The sequence below is a fragment of the Chelonia mydas genome, chromosome 20 (genome assembly GCF_015237465.2).
Source record: "Chelonia mydas isolate rCheMyd1 chromosome 20, rCheMyd1.pri.v2, whole genome shotgun sequence".
Taxonomy (NCBI): domain Eukaryota; kingdom Metazoa; phylum Chordata; order Testudines; family Cheloniidae; genus Chelonia; species Chelonia mydas.
In genome coordinates, this window is record NC_051260.2 from 18,003,929 (window position 1) to 18,026,758 (window position 22,830).

The 22,830-nt window shown below is 57.7% G+C and overlaps 1 protein-coding gene across 1 annotated transcript in view; it reads left to right on the top strand.

Annotated features, from left to right (window-relative positions):
• Positions 1-1,888: 1,888 nt before the first annotated feature.
• DNMT1 (DNA methyltransferase 1) overlaps positions 1,889-22,830 on the top strand; it is a 32,948-nt gene continuing 12,006 nt past the window's right edge. Inside the window, 20 exon segments of the mRNA XM_043532703.1 lie at positions 1,889-1,993; positions 7,969-8,011; positions 10,209-10,316; positions 10,778-11,042; positions 12,242-12,314; positions 13,312-13,399; positions 13,563-13,603; positions 15,154-15,205; positions 15,639-15,722; positions 15,805-15,914; positions 16,285-16,403; positions 16,961-17,053; positions 17,576-17,712; positions 17,715-17,729; positions 18,463-18,650; positions 19,406-19,436; positions 19,438-19,596; positions 20,254-20,351; positions 21,317-21,464; positions 22,532-22,647. Of these exon segments, the coding sequence (XP_043388638.1) occupies positions 1,923-1,993; positions 7,969-8,011; positions 10,209-10,316; positions 10,778-11,042; positions 12,242-12,314; positions 13,312-13,399; positions 13,563-13,603; positions 15,154-15,205; positions 15,639-15,722; positions 15,805-15,914; positions 16,285-16,403; positions 16,961-17,053; positions 17,576-17,712; positions 17,715-17,729; positions 18,463-18,650; positions 19,406-19,436; positions 19,438-19,596; positions 20,254-20,351; positions 21,317-21,464; positions 22,532-22,647 (2,039 nt within the window). The 5' untranslated portion in view covers positions 1,889-1,922.

Here is a 22,830-nt window from a genome sequence, read left to right on the forward strand (position 1 = left end):
GGATTTGGCACCTGCGGCTTGTGTGTCCTGTGATGGAGCTCGTGCAGGGGGACACCGAGGGCTCAGCCCCAGCCCCAGGGTTCGGGGAATTCCACCCCGGCCCCAGAAACCTGCCATCAGTTCGCAGCTTGTGGGAGTGAGTGTGGGCGACCACGAGTCTCTCTAAGGGACGTGTACGTGTGCACGTGTTTGGCGGTGCGTGAGTGCGTCTGTGTGTGAGTTTCACTCTGTGTCACGGTGTGTGGACGTGTGTGCGCGTGTCTGGCGGTGCGTGGGTGCGTCTGTGTGCAAGCGTCATTCTGTGTCCTGGTGTGTGGGTGTGTGCGTGTGTCTGGCAGTGTGCGTCCGTGTGCGAGCGTCACTCTGTGTCCCGGTGTGTGGGTGGGCGCGTGTGTCTGGCGGTGCGCGTCCGTGTGCGAGCGTCACTCTGTGTCCCGGTGTGTGGGTGGGCGCGTCTGTCTGGCGGTGTGTGTCTGGCAGTGCGTGTGCGAGCATCACTCGGTGTCCCGGGGTGCGGGTGGGCGCGTGTGTCTGGCGGTGTGCGTCCGTGTGCGAGCGTCACTCGGTGTCCCGGTGGGTGCGGGTGGGCGCGTGTGTCTGGCGGTGTGCGTCCGTGTGCGAGCGTCACTCTGTGTCCCGGGGTGCGGGTGGGCGCGTGTGTCTGGCGGTGCGTGTCTGGCGGTGCGTGTGCGAGCGTCACTCGGTGTCCCGGTGGGTGCGGGTAGGCGCGTATGTCTGGCGGTGCGTGTCTGGCGGTGCGTGTGCGAGTGTCACTCGGTGTCCCGGGGTGCGGGTGTGCGCGTGTGTCTGGCTGTGCGTGTGCGAGCGTCACTCGGTGTCCCGGGGTGCGGGTGTGCGCGTGTGTCTGGCGGTGCGTGTGCGAGTGTCACTCGGTGTCCCGGGGTGCGGGTGTGCGCGTGTGTCTGGCGGTGCGTGTCTGGCGGTGCGTGTGTGAGCATCACTCGGTGTCCCGGGGTGCGGGTGTGCGCGTGTGTCTGGCGGTGCGTGTGAGAGCGTCACTCGGTGTCCCGGGGTGCGGGTGTGCGCGTGTGTCTGGCGGTGCGTGTGCGAGCGTCACTCGGTGTCCCGGGGTGCGGGTGTGCGCGTGTGTCTGGCGGTGCGTGTGCGAGTGTCACTCGGTGTCCCGGGGTGCGGGTGTGCGCGTGTGTCTGGCGGTGCGTGTGCGAGTGTCACTCGGTGTCCCGGGGTGCGGGTGCGGGGGGTGCTGACGCCCAGGGGCAGGGCCATGGTGCAGCCCGGGATCGGGCGCCGTCTCCCATCCCGGTCCCGGGGGCAGGAGCCTGGTTCCAGAGGTGGCACCCGCCCTGGCCCCTGCCAGGCCCCACGAGGTGTCGCCAGCCGGGATCCCGCCGATGCCGCGGCCTCCGGTCTGGGTGTCATTTACCCCCACCCTCCTGTTGCCGAGCAACGGCCTGGGCCCTGGGAGAGTGGTACCACCCCCCCATCCGCGTGGTACGCCCCAAAGGCCTTCCTCTACTATCCCCTTGATGGTACATCCCAGCTCCCCCTCTGCCTCAGTTTACATGGCACATTCCCTCCCCCCCGTAAAGGATGGTACATCCCAACTGTCACCCCTCTGCCCTAAGTGCACTTGGTACGTTCCGTTTCCCCGCAATATGGTACATCCCGTGTCACACACTTCCCTTCCGCGCATCGTTCTTCCCACCCCCCGCCCATTATGGAAATTGGGGCGTCCCCTCCCTTTGCCCCCCTCCCCGGGGTGCACGTGTGCCATCCGGGTTCCTGTGGTGACCCCCATCCCACCTCCAGGATGGTACATCCCGCCACTCACTTCCACCCCCTGCCCTGGGCGAACATGGTACATCCCACCCGCTCTCTCCGGGACCCGCCTGCCGAACCCCGGCTCCCCTCCCTCATGGTTTGTCCCACCCCCCCCATAGATGGTACCGCCCCCCCGCAAGTGGTACCTCCCAGCCCCGGTCGGATGGTATGTCCCTGCCCCCCGTAAATGGTACCGCCCGCCCCCCTCCCGGATGGTTTGTCCCGCCCCCTCCCCCTCCCTCCCCCCGTGGCTGGTTTCCGCGCGAAATCGTCTCCCGGCCCCTGGCTCCCGCCCGCCGCCCCCGATGCCGGCCCGGGCCGCCCCGCTGCCCCCCGCCCCGCTCCCCGCCGAGCTGCGCAGGCGGTGAGTGCCGGCCCCGCCTCCGGTCCGGTCCGCGTCCGGTCCGAGCCCCCCCCGCGCCCCCCCCGTCCGGTCCGAGCCCCCCCCCCCCGCGCCCCCGTCCGGTCCGAGCCACCCCCCCCCCCCGCGCCCCCCGTCCGGTCCGAGCCACCCCCCCCCCGCGCCCCCCGTCCGGTCCGAGCCACCCCCCCCGCGCCCCCGTCCGGTCCCCGTCCGGTCCGAGCCACGCCCCCCCCCGCGCCCCCCGTCCGGTCCCCCGGTCCGCGCCCCCGTCCGGTCCGAGCCCCCCCCCCCGCGCCCCCCGTCCGGTCCGAGCCGCCCCCGTCCGGTCCCCGTCCGGTCCGAGCCACCCCCCCCCCCCGCGCCCCCCCGTCCGGTCCCCCGGTCCGCGCCCCCGTCCGGTCCCCGTCCGGTCCGAGCCACACCCCCCCCCCCCGCGCCCCCCGTCCGGTCCCCCGGTCCGCGCCCCCGTCCGGTCCCCGTCCGGTCCGAGCCACCCCCCCCCCCCCCGCGCCCCCCGTCCGGTCCCCCGGTCCGCGCCCCCGTCCGGTCCCCGTCCGGTCCGAGCCACCCCCCCCCCCCCGCGCCCCCCGTCCGGTCCCCCGGTCCGCGCCCCCGTCCGGTCCCCGTCCGGTCCGAGCCACCCCCCCCCCGCGCGCCCCCCGTCCGGTCCCCCGGTCCGTGCCCCCGTCCGGTCCCCCGGTCCACGCCCCCGTCCGGTCCCCGTCTGGTCCGAGCCGCCCCCCCGTCCGGTCCGAGCCAACGCGCCCCCCGTCCGGTCCGAGCCCCCCCCCGCGCCCCCGTCCGGTCCGCGTCCGGTCCGAGCCAACCCCCCCCCCCCCCCCCGCCCCCCGTCCGGTCCGCGTCCGGTCCGAGCCACCCCCCCCCCGCGCCCCCCGTCCGGTCCCCGCCACCCCCCCCGCGCCCCCGTCCGGTCCCCCAGTCCGCGCCCCCCGTCCAGTCCGAGCCACCCCGTGCCCCCCATCCGGTCCCCGTCCGGTCCGAGCTGCCCACCCCCGGTCCGAGCCCCTGGTCCGAGCCCCCCCGTCCGGTCCAAGGCCCCCTGCGCCCCCAGTACAGTCCCCGTCCGGTCCGAGGCCCACTTCTGGTCTGAGACACCCCCCCGCACCCCCCATCCTGTCCGCCCGGTCCGTGACCCCACACGCACCCCCTATCTGGTCCGAGACACCCCCCCGGTCCGACACACGCCCGTCCCGTCTCCCCGGTCCGAGACGGTCCCCCAGCGCCCCTGTCCGGTCCCCCCCGGTCCGAGACCCCTCTCCCCCCGTCCGGTCCCCGCCCGTGCGGCCACCCTAGTCAGGTTCTCCCCCACAGACCCCCCACATTGAGGTCTGATCCCCCCTCAAGGGGGCAGTGGCCCCCTATAGACCGTTGCTGTGGGGAGGCTATTGGGGGGCTGGGGGTTCCCCCATTGGAGTCTGGTCCCCACAAACTTAGGCCGCCCCTTGGGCTAGTGCATGGGGTGAGCCCTGCTGAGCTTTGCCCCCTGCGGCCCCGGGTTGGGGGGCCAGGTGTGTTTGCCCCCAGGGGCTGAGCCCCGGCCTGGGAGGGGGGAGCGGAGGCGGGGAGGGAAGCATGTGTCTCCCCAGAATGGGGTCCCCCATCAGGCCCGTGGGGTGGCACGTCCCCCTGGGCTACGTCAGGGGGTCTTAGGAGTTATTTTAGCTGGCCCTGCCTCCCCGCACCTTGTCCTGTGCTCGGGGCCCCCTGTCCTGCTGGGAGCCCCAGAGCCTATAACGGTGGATCCAGGAAGTGGGGGGGGGGTGGTTAGACCCCCATCCCGTTTTCCCCACCCCTGTATGGCACCAGGCTGCTTTGTCTTTCTCCTTCCCAGCACCGCGTCCCCCGCACGCGCAGCTGTTTAGGACAGGAAGTGAAGGAGAGCCCAGCATCCGGTCAGAACGTGGGGGGCACGTGGTTGGGGGGCAGCAGGCATCTGCCTGTGCTGTGCAGCAGGCCAGGGTAGGTGATCCTCCAGCTGCCCATGGACACCCGTCCTTCTGCAAACGACGTGCCACGGGCCGGGCAGGACCGCCTTGCCCTCCATTACAGCGCCTCTGGGCTGCCTGGGGCTCCCCGCTGCTCTGGCCAGGCCAATCTGCTCCCGAAGGAAATGTACCCTCCCGCACGTCTGCAATTAACCTTCCTCGTTATTACCACCCTCACCCCTTAGGCAACTGCCTTTGTCTTGGCACGACCCTGATTCAGCAGGGGGCGGATCTGATATATGGGGCAGCCCCTTGGCGCCAGGAACCTGTTTCCTGTTAGCTGTTCGGCCTGACGGGGCAGAAGTCTGCTGGCTCTAGTGTATCCAAGGCCCTATAAAGCTCTTTTTATTTTCCCCAGGCCATTAGGGGAGAGGAGAGGGAACCAAAGAAAGTCCAGAAAACGCTCCCGCTCCCTCTCCGCACCCCCACCAAACAAGTAGGCATGGGGCTGAGTGGTTTAGAATTGCAGGTTGTTACTTCCTGAGATCAGAGACTCTGTTTTCCCCTTTGGGAGCGTCTGCCCGTGTGCAGGATATTAACTGCCCAGGCGGGTGTGTTCTGCTCTGGAGTTGGGGTCAGACTGGACGCTCGTTCATTAAAATAAATGACTTCTCTTGATGCTGGTCAGATCCGCTGTGCTTCTCCTAGGCCCCTTAAATCTGCTTCCCTTTGTCACTCTCTGGGGCCCCAATCCTGCTGTCCAATCCACCCCTGCTCGTGTGTGGCTCTGGTTGCAGAATGGAGGGTGTGTGGCGGGGGTACAATATTCTAGTTAGCAAACCAGGCCAGGGATGTGCAGTTAACATCAGCGGTGGCTGTAGAAGAGGGAATCTGTTTCCTTCTTAATTCTGCGTCGAGCTGCTTGCAGCCCGACCTCCTGTCTGGAAGAACGTAACTCTCCTGTTTTCCTCTGCAGCGAGCAGTAGCAGGGCCTGTGGCGGCGATTGTGTGTAGCACATGGCGTGTGTTCACTTCCTGTGAGAATTTAACCCAGGTCCCTCACTGCTATTGTCCGTTCCGCTCGGCTTCTGTCTCCCCCTTGTTCTTGTGGTGCCTCGTGCTTAGTAGAAGAGGAGACGGTTCAGAGGACTGCGAATGCTGGTCTTATTGCTTCGCCAGCAGGCCACAAAGCGATCCAGGTGTACTCGGTGAATTGTGGGGGGGCTGCGCTAGCCCAGTTGTGACTCTTGGGTTAAAGGTTTGCTGCCCAGAGCAAACTGAGCCCGCTGAGCATGGCTGTGCAACCCTGAGAACAACCTTCCCTATCAATAGTGGGAGCAATTTTCCGAAGTATCTGGGAAGGGAGCAGAAATGTTGGAGTCAGACCCTTAACTAAAAAGATGGATCACAGGCAGCCTGAAGCTACTTTCCTCTGTTTAGCTACGGTGCCATTGGTCCGTCCCCACCCCCCCCCTTCAAATACTGGTTAACGAAGCAAAGGGGATCGGGGCTAGTTGCCTACAGTTAAGAGAAGCTGCAGGAAGAATGCGTAGTGAGGCTTTGCGGGGTGTGTGGAGGGAAATGAATGGCTTTGATTCCTGGTACTGCTGCTTAGCCTGGCGCTTTCAAAGCCCCTGTGCTTATGAGGCCTTTCGTTTGCGTTCTGCTGCCGGGGGGGCCGGCGCGCCTTAGTGGGAGCAACAGCCAGCTGGCTTTCTTAGCAACTCAAACCATGGAGCGGGCACTGAGAGAAACTGACAGGCACTCAGTTACTCATGGTCTAGTAACAGTCCCTGTAACTGAAAGAAAACCCTGCCATACAATGCGCCATGGGTGGGGCGCTGAAGCTCAAACAGTATCCTGAGGGCGCTGGATTGCGAGTCATCCAGAGCTTGCTGTAGGCGCACATGAGGTGAAGTTGGGAGACAGGCTCGCTGCAGTGTCAGTAAATACAGGATTGGCTTGTGGTGGTGGGACCCAGCCACACGACGTGCCCAGAACCGGGAATAAACGCCCCATGTCTGCGTCTACGGGGTCTTGTCGCTGAGCAGTAGTGTTCTGTAGGACGCGGGCCAGCCCTAGGTAACCAGGGAGTGGCTCTTGGCGGCGGTGCTCTGGGATGCTTCCAAGGGGCGCGATTGTTCCTCAACGGGGTTGGGGAATTATGCCATTCCCTGGTGTAGCTGCCCCTGTCCAGTCATGTTCTTGCGTGTGTATGTGACAGAAGCAATCCAAAGTTCGGGGAGGTTTGCGTGTCCTTCTGCAAGGCCTGTTTGTGCATGTGGAGGGAATGTTGGGGCACTGCTGAATTGCGGCTCCTCTCCTGGAAATGGTCTTTCCTTTGTTTTTGCTAATGGCTCCTGATAAGCGTCTCCCCTGTCTGGGCAGAGACCTGGTGTCTCCATTTCATTTCATTTGAACTCTGTGTGCGCCTGTAATGAGTCATTGACCTTAGTAATTAACTCTTAATTGATGAAAGGACAGCCAATGGCATTGCTTGGCAACTGATGCCCCGGCAGCAGCTAGAGACGAAACAGGAGAGTTGGGGTTGAAATACACATTGTGCTGAGCCGTCCATTTGAAGGTTGCGAAGAACTGGCTGAGCCAGGGACCGGAGGCTGTTTCTGGCGTCTCTGGTGCGAAGGAATGTCCTGTAGGGTCAGTTGGTGGCTGGTGAGCGTATGGCCAAAGTCATCGCTGTTCTTCCTCCTCTAGAAAGTCACCATTGTTCCGGAAATCCGTGTCTTGTCACGGGCTCCATGCATCGTATTGAGAGAGACCCCTCTCTGCTCTGAAGCACTAAAAGGATTTCTTCTATCCCCACCTTGGCTCTGGCTCAGACGGAGAGCTTTCCCCAAGGGCCAGACGCTATCCTGCGTCTGTTCTGCTCTGTCCAGGCCCGTATCTGAGCCTCGTCGCCACAGCATCCCCACAGCCAGGCTTGCCGAGGCAGGAGGAAGCACTCCGACGGGGTCTCCTGAGTGTGTTCTCTTCTAGAGCATGGCCAAGGGATTTCTGATCCTTTGCCCTTAGCTGTTGGGTTTTGTGCAGTCCTTGGTGAGAGCTGCGATAAGGCGAGGCCTTGGCAGTGAGTCACAGCGTGGTCAGGGACGCAGCGATGTTGTCAGAGCATTGGGACAGCTATGTAAATAGTGAGATATCCGTGCAGACCTGGAGCCGAAGCATGGCCCTCCCGTGCAGCATTCCCAGAACGTTAGAAGAGTATCTCGGTGACAGATGCATATACCTTCTCCGTCGTGGGGCCTCACTCGCTGGATGGAAGTCTTGTGGCAGCCCTTGCTGCTTAGAACCAGGTCTGTCACATCTCATAAAGGAGAGGGTGATGAGACACCCCTTGCATTGGAGATTAGCGAGCATCCCGGGCGGCCAAGCCCCTTTCACTTGCCTTTGTGTGGGCAGCTGAAGGGACCTTTCCATTTGTTGCTTGAGCTGGGATTTTCCCAGAAGCCAAGGGAAGTTAGGCATTGCAATCCCAGCCCTAGAATTTACTATCGCTCTTTGTTTTGCAGGGGAAAAGTTTGAAAAGCGGCTTAGACTCTCTAAGTTGTTCCGAGCCCTAACAGCTTTCCAAGAGACACTGGCTCCCAAGGGCTCTGAAGTCACGTAGTGGCTTTTGAAAACTGTCCGCAAGCCGGTATCTGTTGAGCTTGCACTTCCAGTGTCATCATCCACTATGCCAGAGACCTTTCCCATCCCTTTCCTGCAGTGGGAGGCCATAGAAACTGTACCCCTTCCCCTGTTTCTAGTTGGGGACGCAAAGGAAATGTCCCCATGGTTACCTTGTTGCGTTGCAAGTGGGGAAAGAAACTATAACAAGTCACAATTCTCTTGCAGGCTCCAAGACTTGGAGAAGGAGGAAGATGGGCTGAGTGAGAAGGTAAGGTTCTCTTTCGATTCTTGGTGCACTACCCATTTCTGCTGATCAACGCGTTTCCAAAGAGACACCCACACTTTTATGGACTGTCTTGAATTGTAACTTTCATGAAAGGGGCTTTTGGTACTGTGCGCACATGGCTTTTATTCTGGTGCTGCTCCCCAGTGCCCTCCTGTACAACAGCACTCCTGCTCTGCAGCCACGCAGTGGGTATTTCATAAAGTGCTTCTGTCCTCCTGAATTTGCCTATGTATCTTAGTCAGGCCTGCCAAGCAGTGTTAATTTGCAGAAGTGACTTCAGTGGAGTTTAGCTGATTTCTCAGCTGTATCCTGCATACTTGGCCCAAGAGTCATGTCCTCTCTGAAGTCTGGCTTAAAAGTGTGATTCACTGGTGTGGCATGGCAGCTTCTGGGGCCTCCGTTGCATTGTCTGTTTGTATTACAGAAGGTCCCAGAGGCGCAACTGAGGTCAGGCCCTTTGTGCCTGGTGCTGCACAGACATAGTGAGAGAGGGTCCCTGCCCTGGGTCGCAACTAGGGTTTGGCTAGTCAGGCCTAGAGGTCAGGGCTGGTCCCAGAGACCAGGGGCCTATGTCAAGGGTCAGAACTGGGGCTGGCACCTAAGAGTGGTAGCTGGAGTTCAGGACTGGGGTCAGGGTCCTAGTACTGATGCCAGTGGGTGGCAAGGAAGCCAGAGATGAGGAGAAAAGCCAGGGTCAGAGTTCAAGTACCAAAACCTGGGGGCAAAGGCGACGTTAGAGTCCAAGTACCAAAGCCAGGGCTCGGGACCGGAGTCCCAAGTTCAGTAGTGGAAGCCGAGGGTCCCGCTCGTTGCACGGCTGCTTCCTGGAACTCCCCCTGGACCAATCAGTACTGCAAGGGAAGCTGTCAGTCTGGTTTTCCGAGGCGGTATTTCCTGTAGTCTTCATCTCCACAAGGTCCATGTGGTCATGTCCACAAGCAGATGGTGGCTGCCAGGTGGTGACATGGAGGCGCTGGCCTTCCTGCATCCCGCAGACCTGGGTTCTAGTCCCATCCCTGCAGAGCCTCGCACCTTGAAGAGCTCAGTCTAAATAGACGAGGGCTGGGAGGGGAAGAGACTTGCCCAATGGCACCCAGCAGGTCGGCGGCAGGGCTAGGAAGAGAAGCCAGGTGTCCTGAGTCCCAGGCCCATGCCCTCCCAGCTGGGATGTACTGCTCACCCTGCCCTCGTTCTGAAAATCAGCGCGATAAATGCCCCATTGCTGGGGGGCTGGCTCTGGAGTCCAACTTAATAAGGAGCTCGGAAAACTTGGTGAGAAGGGAAACAGCCGATTGCCCCACCGGAGCAGAGCGGTGAACGCTGCAGACTTGTTTCAGTCAGAGCCTCTCTCGCTCATCCGCTCCCGGCTCCTCAGACACATGCTCCTGCAGTGAGGTCATAGCCTGTATTTATTCTATCAGTCCGTTTCCATAGAAACTGCTGTCATGTCACAAACTGGGCTTCGTGACTTCACTACAGAGCTGGGTAAGAGGAGGCTGGAAACTCGGCCTGCACCATTAATCCTGGGGATGCGCCACAGTGGCAAGAAGCTTGTAGGGGCCTGAGGGCTCCCAGGAGGCTCAGATGAGGGTCGACATGCCCCAGGGCAGGGTGGATCTCGCAAAGGCGTGGCTGAGCAGAGAATATGCTGCCCACAGGTTGCGTCTGGAGGCCGCATTGGTACCGATCCCTGCATTAGGGATATTGCAGCTACAAACCCGTGAGCAAGAGTAAATATTATTGTGATAACCGGGTGTTCTGGAAGGGCCATAAATGCTGCTGCTCAGAGCGTAGGTTTGGACCTCTTAACTACTGGGGTCAGGAGGGGAAACCCCCCACCCCTTACTCTCTCTCCCAGGGCTTCATGCACCATCTTCTGACACAGCTGGTGCGGGCCTCTGCTCTGGCCCAGCCTAGCAACTCCTCTGGCAATATTGCTATGAAATACCAAGGCTGCTCTCCGCTATTGTAATGAAAGAGGGTGTCCCTGCATATGGCAGTAAGGCAGCCCAGTCCTCAGTAATAAGCTGGCTCTTTCTCCTCCACCATGAGCTTCAGGTCGCAGAAGCTGCGTGTGCCCAGAAGGAAAGGCATGGGAGCAACCGGTGTCTGTGCGGCTGGGGGAACTGGCCGCAAGCTGGTTGCTTGTACCACACGCTCCTGCTCCTTGTCCCCTCAGGAGTGCGTGAAGGAGAAGCTGAGTCTGGTCCATGGCTTCCTACAAGCAGATGCACAGAATCAGCTGAGTGACCTCGAGACCAAGCTGCACAGAGAGGAGCTGTCGGAGGTGGGGGCATTGAACACAGCTTCTCTTCCTTCCGAGTGTGTGTGTGTGTGTGTGCGCGCGTACATGCACCCCTGCCTGCCTGCATACGTGGGAAGGAGGGACCAAGACATAGGCGCTCAAGGTTCCTGCCTGGGGGCCCTGGCTTCTGTAGTCAAGTGATGGCTCAGAATCTCTGATTTTATTTTAAAAAAAAAAAAAAAGGGTAGATAAACCTGAAAATATGAACCGAGTATAACAGATGTCTGTCTGAGTCTGCAGGCAGCCTGAAACAGCCAATAGCTACAAGGAGTGTGAATTGCCCCATTCATCTTAACTCTGAAGCCTGCTGCCACCCAAGCAGGGGCAGGACCGCGGCCTGTGGCCAGGGTGGGGTATGTGTTGGATTCAGCCCTTGAAGGGCCAAAGGGTAACTGGGGAGCTTTGTGGTAGTCCTGTGTTGTAACTGTGCCTTGCTCCTGTAGGAGGGGTACCTGGCCAGGGTGAAAGCCTTGCTCAGCAAAGAGCTGTTCGTGGAGAATGGGGATGCCTCAACGCTCGGCCAGAAATCCAACGGGTGCTCCGAGAATGGCGCCTACGGCAGTGATGAGGACTCGGAGAGAGCTGGCCACGAGGGAGAGGAGGACAGCGCTATGGAGACGGAGGAAGCAGTGGCATCCTCCTCGTCATCGGCAACCATGTCAAAAACCCGCAAAGCCAGGAGGAGCAAATCCAACGGCGAGAACAAAAGTAATGAGCTGGCACTGTGCTGCCCTAGCAACCGAGACAGGGTCTGCGGGTTCTGCCCCTCGAGCCTCGCTTCGCAGTGGAGTTCCCTTGCTGATTCAGGGCAGCCTTACTGAATCCTTTCTAGACCCTCAGCTGAGATGGGGCTGCCCCTCACCCAACGCTCCTCAGTGCTTCACCTGAGTACGACTGGCTCACCACTTCCCTTGGGGAGGCTTAGGGGGAATGGCTTGGCTAGCAAACTCCCCTTTGTGGCTGCCTGGGCGGGATGGCCAGCTGGTTTGCATGCTCGCCGCGCCCCTTGGGAGCTCTTCCTCGGGCTCATGTAAAAGCCTGCTTGGCTGTAGGCACCTCTCAGTGTAGAAGTGGGTACAAATTTCTCCTTGGCATCCGATAGCAACCTCACCCCACTTGCTGTACCCTGCTGCAATGCAGAGGGCTAGACTCCTGGGGGCAAGAGACATGCTGCCCTGTAACGTTTGGTTTCATAACCTCCTGGTCTTGCTCTGTTCACTCCTAAAGCAAATAAAAAATGAGCAGAAATCTCTGTTGCGCAGGAGCTTTGGAAGCAAACTGCTCCGATTAAATGCTGGGTGGTGTCTTGCCAGAGCTCTTTAGCACAGCAGAGGCGCTTATCCCTGCCAGTTAAAGAATGGGAGGAGGGCAGGAGCTGTGCTCAGGTTTGATGTGTTGGAAGGAATGTGGCATAGCCTCATTTCTCCACTTGGGCACAGGGGAGTGCTCGAGCACATGGCACAGGAATGGCTGGTGTCAGACGTTGATGGCCAAATTCTCAGCTGTGCTGAGGCCTTCTGTGCGGCTCTGGCTTCAGAGCAGGTGGAAGCAGACCTCCAGTATCCCCCCTGCACAGAGGGTCCTCCCTGGTTGGTGTGGAGCTGGTATCTGTCCAGTTCCCAGAGGTGGGGGCTGGTTGGGGGCATGGCTGGAGTGCACAGCCCTGTGGCTATTCTGTCCATCCCCGGGGCCCGTGGGAAGCAAAGGGTGAGCTGGAACAGCCTCGAGGCGGGGAGGGACCCAAATCTGCTGCTGCCCCATAGGCTGGAATGGAGTAAAGGAAAATCGGGCCCTCAGGGTCGTTGGTGAGTGTGCTTGAGTGACGCCGGGCCTGGGCTTTTCTCGAGCTATGAATGACAACAGTTCTTCTCCCTGCAAAGTAATGATTGCTCTTTTTCTTCGGACAGAATCCCCAGCCAGCTCAAGAGTTACCCGGAGCTCTGGCAGGCAACCGACCATCCTCGCTCTGTTTTCCAAAGGGTCAGTACATCCTGCAGCTCCTGGTTGTGCAATCCTGCCGCAGCTGGACTTTCACAAGCGATTTTTGTTGGTTTTGAGAAATATACGTGTTTTTTTAATCTAACAGTTCATTGGCGTCCTCCCTCTTCTTCATTATTCTCTTTGCATGGTGGCTCATTGAGTAGTTGGTACGAGTTCTTGTGAAAGATTCCCAGTGGGCTAACAAGGTGGATCCTAATATTTGCAGGTCCATTACAATCTAACAGCCTCTAATTTGCACATCCTGTAACCAGCAGGGGAATGACCTGAAGCTCAGAAAGGGACACCTCACCCAACAGATTCTCAAGCTATCTTAGCACAGTGGGGTCCCAGTCCTCGATGGGCACGTCTCTAATACACCCAGGGTGCAGTGCCTGACACCCCAGGGTCCTGGTCCATGGCTGGGGTGACGGTAATATCCGCTGATAAATGTCTTATTTTGATTGACTAAGTTACGTTTATTAGGGTGAGAAGGAAGCTGATGCTCTCTCTACGAAGGTCAGAGGTATGGTGTGGGCTAGTGGGTAGGTCTCCGGGCTGGGACTTGGCAGAACTGGCTTATGTCCTGGCTCTTCCACTGGCCTGCCTTGTGACTTTGACAAAGTCACTTCCCCTCTCTGCCTCTTTCCCCTCCTACCCGTTGTCTGTGTAGATTGTTAAGTGTGTTTGGGCAGGGATTGTCTCATGTATTTGTGTAGAGCTTGGGCCAGTGCCGCCCCGATTTTAGATGCTACTAAAATGCAAACAGTTAAGAAAACCAAGGTGTAGTGGATCAGAACGGCTTAGCTGGTTCCACGATCAGTTTTGTAACAGCAGCTGCTGCTATTGGCAGTGCCTAGACAGCCCATTAAAGCTCCTTTCACAAACTTTAGGCAGACTGTGCTGTTTGGGTCTATTTTGCCATGGTCTTCTCTAAAAAGCAATTTGCTCCTTTCAAAGAATTGATCTTTCTGTTGGTGTTCACCTTTAAACCCAACAGATCCAACAAACGCAAATCGGATGAGGTGAACGGAGAAGTGAAGCAGGAAACGAATCCAGAAAAGGAGGAAGAAGAGCTAGAAGAGAGGGTACGTCTGGTGCATGTTTGAAAACAAATTCTTAAACAGACATCTCATTAGGCTGTCAAGGAAGAATAGTCAGGCATATTATTTCTGCTGCGACTCCCATTTCCTTAGTTTGTAAAGCTGATGGGCTCTTACATGCATTTCTTTCTTTTACCTCTACTTCAAGGAGCAAGATGAAAAAAGAATTAAAATTGAAACCAAAGAAGGGTAAGAGCAGCTAAAATTTCTTTAATCGGGTGTTAGAATGTTCTGGCTTGTGTGTGCATGGACTAGATGACATCTCGAGGTCCCTTCCAGTGCTATGACCTGTGTGTGTGTGTGTGCGTGTTTCTCTTTGCAGAAGTTTGTCACGGGGTCTGTTGTGGCAAAAGACCAAACAAAAAATCAAAAAGATTTCTCGCTGAGTTTTTCTGTCCGTGTCGGACTTCATCACCCTAAACCTGGGGAGGCAGAGAAAATGCTAAAGAAATGGAAGCAATTTAGTGTCTGAAAGAAAAAATGTTACTCTGGTAGTTTACTAATTTATAAAGTGTCTGAAAATAGAGATGAGTGATTGGGTCTGGCTCCGTGAATCCCTTTTTTGTGCTTCCAGCTGTGAAGTGTTGCTGTGAAAGGGCCTCATGGGGACCGTTTTCAGCAATGCCCAGGTGTCCTGTTAAGCAGGGAACTTCGGGCTTGCCTGTATGCAAAAGTTGTATTTCTTTGTGCCTCAGTTTCCCTGTCTACATACTGATGATGATGAGATTGAGCTGTTTAGTAAAGTGCTTTGAGATCTGCGGATGAAAAGCACTCAAGAAGAGCCAGGGATGATTATTATTTAACTCTACTGGTATAGTTAAAGCAGCCCCCTCCCCAAGCGTGAATGCGGTATTCTGGCATAGCTTTTCTTGTGCGGGGATTGTTTACACTGGTGTAAAGGCTTGCCTGCACTTGGAAACCAGCCTGAACATCTCTCTGTGTGGATGGTTTTATTCCAGAATAAGAGTGCCTTTTTCCGGTTTAATCTGCTTTCAAAGTGGGCTAAGCGGAACCAGAAAAAGGTGATCTTATTCTGGAATAAGAGCATCCTCATGGAGAGCTATTTCTCGTTGAATTCACACCCTACCTAGTACTGGATTAACTTCCTGGTGTAACTGCAGCCACGCTAAGGTCTGTTTAAAAAACAAAAAAACAAAAAACCACACATACCCCCATCCGAAGTAGTTGTTGTACCAGCATGATACAAGTGTGTCAAGAAGGCCCCTGGCTCCTGAGACACTTAGGTGCTTTTGGAAGTTTTACGCTCCCAGAGCTGGGCATGTGGCTCCCTTCACCCGCTCGGAAAAGCCCAGCAGGAAAGCTAGGTGAAATGCAGAGTTAATAAAATAGACTAAAGCAATTCACCCCCATCCGAAACCCTCCCAACAGAGTCCGGTAGCGTGTCTGACGCCCCCTTCGAGCTGGTGAGAATGAGTGTAGGCTGTGGGTGAAGGGGCTCTTAGTATTTCCAGCTGATGTCTTCTGCTTCTTGGGCCGAGGGCTGGCATGCTGGAGTCTGTGAGCGGATAGTGTGTGAGGAGTTCGGTGCCTTACTGTAGCACAAAACCGCTTCAGCTAGAACGGCACATTTGTTGTGTGGGGCATCGGCAATGAAACGTTTGCGTGTATTCGGGTCTCTCGAAAAGCTGAGAGCACTAGGTGCGCGGGTGGTGGAATAGCCTCGGTTGGCTTTTTTGCCCTATACCTTCATTCCTTGTCTTGATGTATTTTGTGCCCAGGTCTGAGATAAAAGAGGAAGCTACGCAGGTTAAAACCGCACTGCCTGCTAAAGTAAGTGGTTTTCCCTGTTCTTGTCAGCACTTGGGCCCTGTCCGAGCACGGCTGACAGCTTTTCGACTGCCCGGAGTGGCAGCGAGTCCAGAAAAAATACTCCCTAGCGCACGTGTCACTCACGGCTCCGCGTGATCTTTAAAGGCAGCATTTACAGCACAAACAAAACGTACCAAGAGGGCATGTGTGTGTTGTCGGTGCAGCGAGTCCTTCCTCGTGCCACGCCTGGCCAGGTCAGAGAAGTTGCTAAACACCTGGTCCTAGACACCGTGTGAGGCGCTGGGGACTGTTTTACTGCTCCAGATTCCTGGTAGCTACAGGACTGGCCGTCAGCATGGGAACATGTAGTGATGCTTACGGAGGGCTGAGGCTGGTAAATGGCAGAACTGTTAATGGGGAAAGCTCCTGATGTCTTGTGGTGTTTCCCTTGCAGACCACTCCTCCCAAGTGTGTCGACTGCAGACAGTACCTGGACGATCCCGATCTCAAGTTCTTCCAGGGGGATCCCGACAATGCGGTAAGCGGCTCTTTGCTTGGGTTTAGAAACGTGGCCATGCCGCTGGGCGTGCGGGTCCAACGTGCCCCTCTCTCTTTCTCAGCTGGAGGAGCCGGAGATGCTGACGGATGAGCGCTTGTCCATTTTTGATGCCAACGAAGACGGGTTTGAAAGTTACGAGGATTTGCCCCAGCACAAAGTGACCTCCTTCAGGTAAGGCTTCTTGCGCTGTTGCACCATTTGTAACCTCTGCAACGCTGCATTTGTAACCTCTGGGGCAAATCGGACTCCTGGGGAGGGGGCGGCGCACGCTCTCTTCTGCACAACATGGAGAGGCTTTGTTCTGCCCTGAGCACTACTCTCGGCGGTGAGACTGCTTCCCCGTGCATGTAACCTGGAGCTTGGTTCACGGGCGTGCAGTTCCTGCCTTGGTCAAGGGAAGCGTGTTCGACACAGGATGTGTAAATGCAGAGCTGTTTGCAGGGAGCCCTGGGTGCTGGTTTAGGCTGAATATTAAGTGTAACATCCTTGAGGTGTTGAACAGCGAGCAATCGGGAAACCTCCTTTCTCTTCTCTCGCACAGTGTCTACGACAAAAAGGGTCACTTGTGCCCGTTTGACACCGGCCTCATAGAGAGGAATATAGAACTGTACTTCAGTGGTGCTGTGAAACCGATATACGACGACAACCCTTGTCTAGATGGTAAGTGTCTTTCGGTGCAGAGCTGGGGCAGACACCGGCCTGCCTGGCACCCTGGGACTTTCTCAGTCTGTGTCCTGAGGATCAGTCCACAGGCCTGGGAAACGCAGCCCTTTGTGCCGTCAGTGGAATCGTGGCAGAGCGAGGAGCGACCTCTCCTCTCAGGTGACGCTGCTCGCGCTGGGTTACTGCCGTGGAGGACATTGCTCGGTTATGCTTGGGGCTGGGGTCCACATGGCAGGGCTGATTCTGAACGGAAGTTCGACAGCCTGTGAATGGCAAGCGTTTTAAAAGCAGCTGTCCTCTGATCTGGGCCGGTAACTCAGTGTGAGGGCCTGGTTCTCCAGGGGTCTGCAGTGAGTGCATTACGCTCCCACTGTGAGCCGGTCGCACTTCTCACCCACTCTGCTCTGGTGCCAAGGGCTGCACGGTGTGCGGCAATGGAGAATCTGGCCTCTGGGCAACAAAATCCAAACCCTTGTGGTGTGTTCCTGGGTGGGGGTGGGTGGGTGTATGTGTGAGAGAGAGAGAAAGAAACATCCTTGCTCTTCCCCGCTCAGGTGGTGTCCGAGCCAAGAAACTGGGTCCTATAAACGCTTGGTGGATCACTGGGTTTGACGGAGGAGAAAGAGCCTTGATTGGCTTCACTACGGGTAGGTCCGCAAACTGGGGGTTTTCAGGGGGCTTCTCCTTTGCAGGGCTGGTGGGATCCCTGTGTTCTGAGGGTTAAAGACTCGAGTACCCCTGAGGGTACGAAGCTGTGGGGTGGGGAGTGGGAGCCAAGGCACTCGATAACCACTGAAGCGGGTTGCTGCAAATTGATTGCTGATGCCGGGGGGTCCCTCCTGTTACGCGAGCCACGCAATGCTGATTTTACTCTGGGCTTGTCCATACGCAGCTGCCCCAGTGTAACTCGGGAGGGGTTTTTAACTCTTGCCAAAGGCATGTGGATTGCTCACGATTAGGAACAGGGTGATGCTAAACAGAGCTAAGCACTCTTGAATTGAAGTGTGCATAGATGCTTGCGGGTCCGACAGGACTCTGCTCCTGAGAGTCCTTTACACTTTTCCCGTCGCACGTTCTGTAGCTTATTTGGGCCTTTCAGCTGTTTTGCTAACCTGTTCCGTTAAAGCCCCTGCGGTCACTTGTCTCCGGCAATCTACTCTCTGCTTCAGCCTTTGCGGATTACATTCTCATGGATCCCAGCGAGGAATACGCTCCCACCTTCGCGTTAATGCAGGAGAAGATCTACATGAGTAAAATCGTTGTGGAATTCCTCCAGAACAATCCCTATGTCAGCTATGAGGGACTTGCCTGAACAAGATCGAGGTGAGACATGGCGTGTCCGTCCTCTGACTCGCAGGGTCTCACTGTTGGGTTCCCAGCCCCCGGGGCATTGCGGACAGGAGCCGAGGGGTCACGGCCGTGTAAATGGCAGGGGACGCTTGGCGAAGTGACAGAAAGATTCCAGGATGTGTCCTGCTATTGGAACTGCTGGACTAGTTGACTCTGAACTCTTGGGCCTTTGACACTGTCTGTCCTAAGGTGTGTCCATCTGCTCCTCCCCCTTGAACGGGGTGTGGGTGAGAGGCGAGGAGATAGACTTTTATTCTACTTGTGGTTTGTCTCAAGCCACATTGTAGGTTGTTCCTCTTTACTAACCCCTCTGGCGGGTGGAGCTCTGCCTCCGGTTCTTACCCTCTGCTCCACCGTACGGTGAGGGTGAATGCCGCTTGTCCGCACAGCTCTCCTACAAGGCCTCGGCCATGCCCAGGCCTGGTCTGAGAGCTGATGTGACCTGTGGTGTTGCGCTAGCCCACTGCATGAGGGTGACACTGGGCCTCGCGGAGAGAGTGAGAGGCCTACCTTTTCAGTCGCTATTGGTGAGTTTGGGGGTCCGCCCTGAGTGGCCTGCGCCCCTGCGTCTGAGAACCAGGGACCCGAGACACTGGCTACCTGTGAAAACGCCCATGCCGTTGCGCGCAGAGCTGCAGTGCTCTCGGGTGGTGTGAGGCGTGCTGTATGTGGGGATGTCCCATGACCCTCCGCTGCGTCTCTCCAGACAACGGTGCCGCCCGCTGGGCTGAACTTCAACCGCTTCACGGAGGACTCTCTGCTGCGGCATGCCCAGTTTGTGGTGGAGCAGGTGGAGAGCTACGACGAGGCCGGAGACAGCGACGAGCCGCCCGTCCTCATCACGCCCTGCATGAGAGACCTGATTAAACTCGCGGGGGTCACCCTGGGGAAGAGGTAGGCGGGTGGGAGCACAGCGAGGCGTCCTCCAACTGCTGCCACCCTTGGCCCATGCTCTGTTGGGGCTTATGCAGGCACTGCATCTCAGGCCTTGCCCTCAGCCCAGCGCTATTCCACTTTGAATTCACGCCCTACCTTGTTCCGGGCTTACTTCCCTGTCTCTAGACAGGACCCTCAGGGATCTATGTGCCTGCGCGGGGTGAGTTTGCCGTAAGGGGCTTGGTTAGAAATGAGAAATGCTCCTGAACTCAGCTTCCTAATCAGTCCTAGTCTGGTGGCAGAGAAAATCCCCTCTGCATTGCTGTTTAGGGAGGCCAGGGCGCGTCTGGTGGTTTAAAACAGTGGGCTGGGACCCAGGAGTCCTGGTGTCCATTCCCAGCCCTGCCACAGGCCCCCCATGCAACCTTGAGTGAGTCCCTGCATCTCTGGGCCTCAGTTCCCCATGTGATCCTTCTGTCATCGGTCTGGATTGTGCGGACTCTCTCTTATGAGTGCGTTTTCAGTGCCTGTTAGGGGCTTTTACTGCCAAAGTCAACAGTTACAATACGGTTTATCACGAGATTCTGTAGCATGGATTGTGCCGGGCTTGCTGCAGCTGGCAGAAGTGTGCGGGAGTGTGTGTGTGAGGAGAGTGGTCGGTGGCGTTGCACGTAGCAGAATTTTTCTGTCCCGGTCTGTGGCGGGAGGGGGTAATGCCACCAGTGCGGGACCCCTGCTGCAGAGAGATAGTGTCTGAGCTGCTCTCCGTCCAGGCGAGCCGCGAGGAGACAGGCCATTCGGCATCCCCACCAAGATAGACAAGGACAAAGGGCCCACCAAGGCCACCACCACCAAGCTGGTGTACCTGATCTTCGACACCTTCTTCTCGGAGCAGATCGAGAAGAACGAGAGAGAGGAAGACAAGGAGAACACCATGAAGCGCCGGCGCTGCGGCGTGTGTGAGGTAACCAGCAGGCTGGGCCAGAGCTGAGCTGTGTCTGACCCCTGGCTTTGGGGCTCTGGATGCTGGGAATCAGTCTTTTCTAGCTCTGGGGAGAGTGCTGGGGAATGGGCAAGGCTGGCTGGCTTCCCTCTGCCCCTTGGGCTGTGTGGCTGGCTGGAAGTGGTGCCCCGAGGGGAAAGGCTTAGTGGGGTGAAGTTCTCCTTTTTGGGGGCAAAGCGTCCATTTCCCTGCAGCTTGAGAAATGGCAGCATGCTAAGGGCGAGAATTGTCTGGGGAAAGGAAGGAAGCTGTGCTGTGTCAGGGCAGGCTCTGCTGCACTTTCAGGGTGGCCAAGCAATTTTCCTTCAGGCCTGGTTCTCCCGGAAGCCCCTTTGGCACCTCCTAAGCCAGACAGGGCTGCTCCGTGGCGGGAGGATGCTAAGGAGCAGCATGTGGCTCTCCCTCTTGGCTCCAAAGCCTCTTCTAGTCAATGCGAGTCTTTCCACGGGCTTTGCTCATGCCCACAGTCTCCTGTTGGCTGTGGTCAGGAGCAAGCCCTGACGGAGCTGAGCTCCTGCTTCCTCTTGAGAGCGCCACGTCCTCGGGGACAGGTTACTCCTACGGCTCCTCCACCGTTCACAGGCACTCAGCCTGCTCCTTTCTCTCCTCCTCCTGCAGGTTTGTCAGCAGCCCGAGTGTGGGAAGTGCAAAGCCTGCCAGAACATGATCAAGTTTGGCGGTAGTGGCCGGAGCAAACAGGCCTGCCTGCAGAGGAGGTAACTGTCCCAAAAGGTGGTTCTGAGCGCCTGGGGGCAGTGCAGAGCCCAGGGGTGTGGGTGCTTGGGGCCAAGCAGGGGGTTCCTCTACTCCTGGGGGCAGTGGACTTTACTGTGCAGGGAGTCAGCAGTCTCCTGGCAGGAAAGAATCAAGAGCTGATACTACCCGGGATTGGAATGACCAGACAGGATCAGAGGAGGGGCCCATCTGGTCTGGTCTCCTGTCTCCAGCAGGGCCAGCACCGGCTGTGTCAGACAATAGTGCAAGATCCCCTGCAGCAGACAGCGATGGGATAACCTGCCCCTGGGGGAAATTCCCTCCCGACCCCCAGTCACTAGAGTTCAGCTCATGCCCTGAATCACTAGAGTTTATGGCCCTTCCAAAATGCTCGGCAGTTTGAGAGCTTTCCCGGTGTAAGTCTGGATACTCGTTAGCCATTCAAATGTGCTCTCATTACATTGAACCCGCTGTGCTCTGTGTCGATGTGGCAAAGGGATGTAATACACACGCTAATCTCGGTGACGGGTCCTTTCTGTATCAAGCCAGACCAGACCCAGATAGTGATGTGTATGTAAAACCGGAACAGAAGGGAGTGAAATTCCCTCCTCTCCCACTTCAGAACTGGCAGTGGACTGAGTGGGGCAGGGAGGGGACAATCTGCCTGTCTCCAAAGGGGGTGAGCGTGGAGGACGCAGCAGACTTGCTTCGGCAGTGTGTCACAGTGCGGGCTGGGCTGGAGCTGGGAATAATGGTCGGAGTCTCGGGGTGTGGGGGTGGAATCTGGGGCTGCAGCAGCATCTCCGACGGGAGACAGTGGAAGCCCCGGTGTTGGGATGGGCTGGACAAAGCACTGGGGAGCCTGTTGAAGGAGCCGACCGTGCCCTGGCGAGCCGTGAGGACCGAGTGCATGGCCCAAGAAGGCCCTGTCAGTCACCGGGTACACGGACTGTCACTCCCACCCTAGGTGCCCCAATCTGGCCGTCCGAGAAGCAGATGAAGACGAGGAGGTGGACGATAACATCCCCGAAATGCCGTCACCTAAAAAAATGCTACAGGGAAGGAAGAAGAAGCAGAATAAAAGCAGGATTTCCTGGGTGGGGGAGCCAATCAAGGTAGGGCTGGAGGAGACGTCTCACTGGCAATGCATGTTCCCACCCCAGTAACAGGGCTCGTTGTCTGGCATCGATGTCTTGAGTAGATCTCACCAGCGGGTGTACCCTAGGCTTGTGGTAACCTGCCAGCTGGGAAACTGCAGGGTTCTTGCTGGGCCTTTAACGCAGCACTGACAAACAGCCCTCGCTTTCCTGCTTTCCTTGATCGACGTGGATCTGCTGCCCTGTGTGTTTGCGCAGCTAAAGGGAAGCCACTTGCATGCTGCTTAGGGAAGGTGCAGAGAGAGCCGACGTGCAGGTCTAATGGCTTTTCTCTGTGACGAGCGCGAGAGCGTTTGCGATGTACGGGCCGCCTGGGGGAATTGTGGCTTTTTAGCTGCACCTCTTTTGTCCACGCTAGTATGTTTGTTTTGCCAGCACACTGTATTGGGAGCAGATTTGAGTGGGAGTTTGTGGGCCTGTCAAGGTTAACCCTAAATCTGAACCTTTCCTCGTCTCTGCGAGGCTCAAGGCCTTTAAAACCTAGTGTCACGCAGGAAGTGTCGAGTCCCTGTTGTTTGCAGGCTGGGGTGGTGGCTTGCGCGATGGCTGGGCTGTAGCCAAGGAGTGGCTACAATGCGGGGGCCAGAACCCCCTGTCTCTGGGAACAGATGAAGGTCAGGGTTCACGGCTTCTCCAGCCCCATCAGCCAGGAGCTCTGCTGCGGTCATAGCGGGGATGCTCAGTGAGGCTGCCTAGAGCGGAAGGCTAATGAAAGCCCTCCACCTCCCTCGAACGGGCATGCGATGGCTGCCCTCATGGCCAGCACACCAGGGACTGAGCCAGGGACCTCTATAGCTAAAAGCAGGAGCTGCTGGAGCCAGAGCGCTAAGGCTCCTTAGCCGGGGCTGTCCACTCATAGGCTCTGTGGGAGGGCATGGAGAGGGACCCGTAGCACGCTCACTCGTGGGTTCCAGGCGCTGTCCAGCAGAGAGGGGGAGGGTCTCTAGCTACGTGCCACGAGAGAAATGAGAAAACACTGGGTAATGCGGTTTCTGCCGGTTTTAATAACCAGCCTTTGTCCGCAGCGCGACGGGAAGAAGGACTATTATCAGAAGGTGTGCATTGATTCCGAGACCCTGGAGGTGGGGGACTGTGTGTCTGTCAGCCCCGACGAGCCCTCCAAGCCTCTGTATCTAGCCAGGTTTGTGGCGGTCCGGGGATGAACACGCAGTGTGTGCCAGAGGGGTTCTGGGAAGGGGCCGGTGCGTGTCCTGCAGCGATCACACATGGGCGTTTCCTGCATTGATTTTGGGGGGTCCCTGTCTGAGTGGGGCTGTGTTTCTGCGGTTACTGATTTGTGCGATGGTGGGTCCTAGAGGCCCCA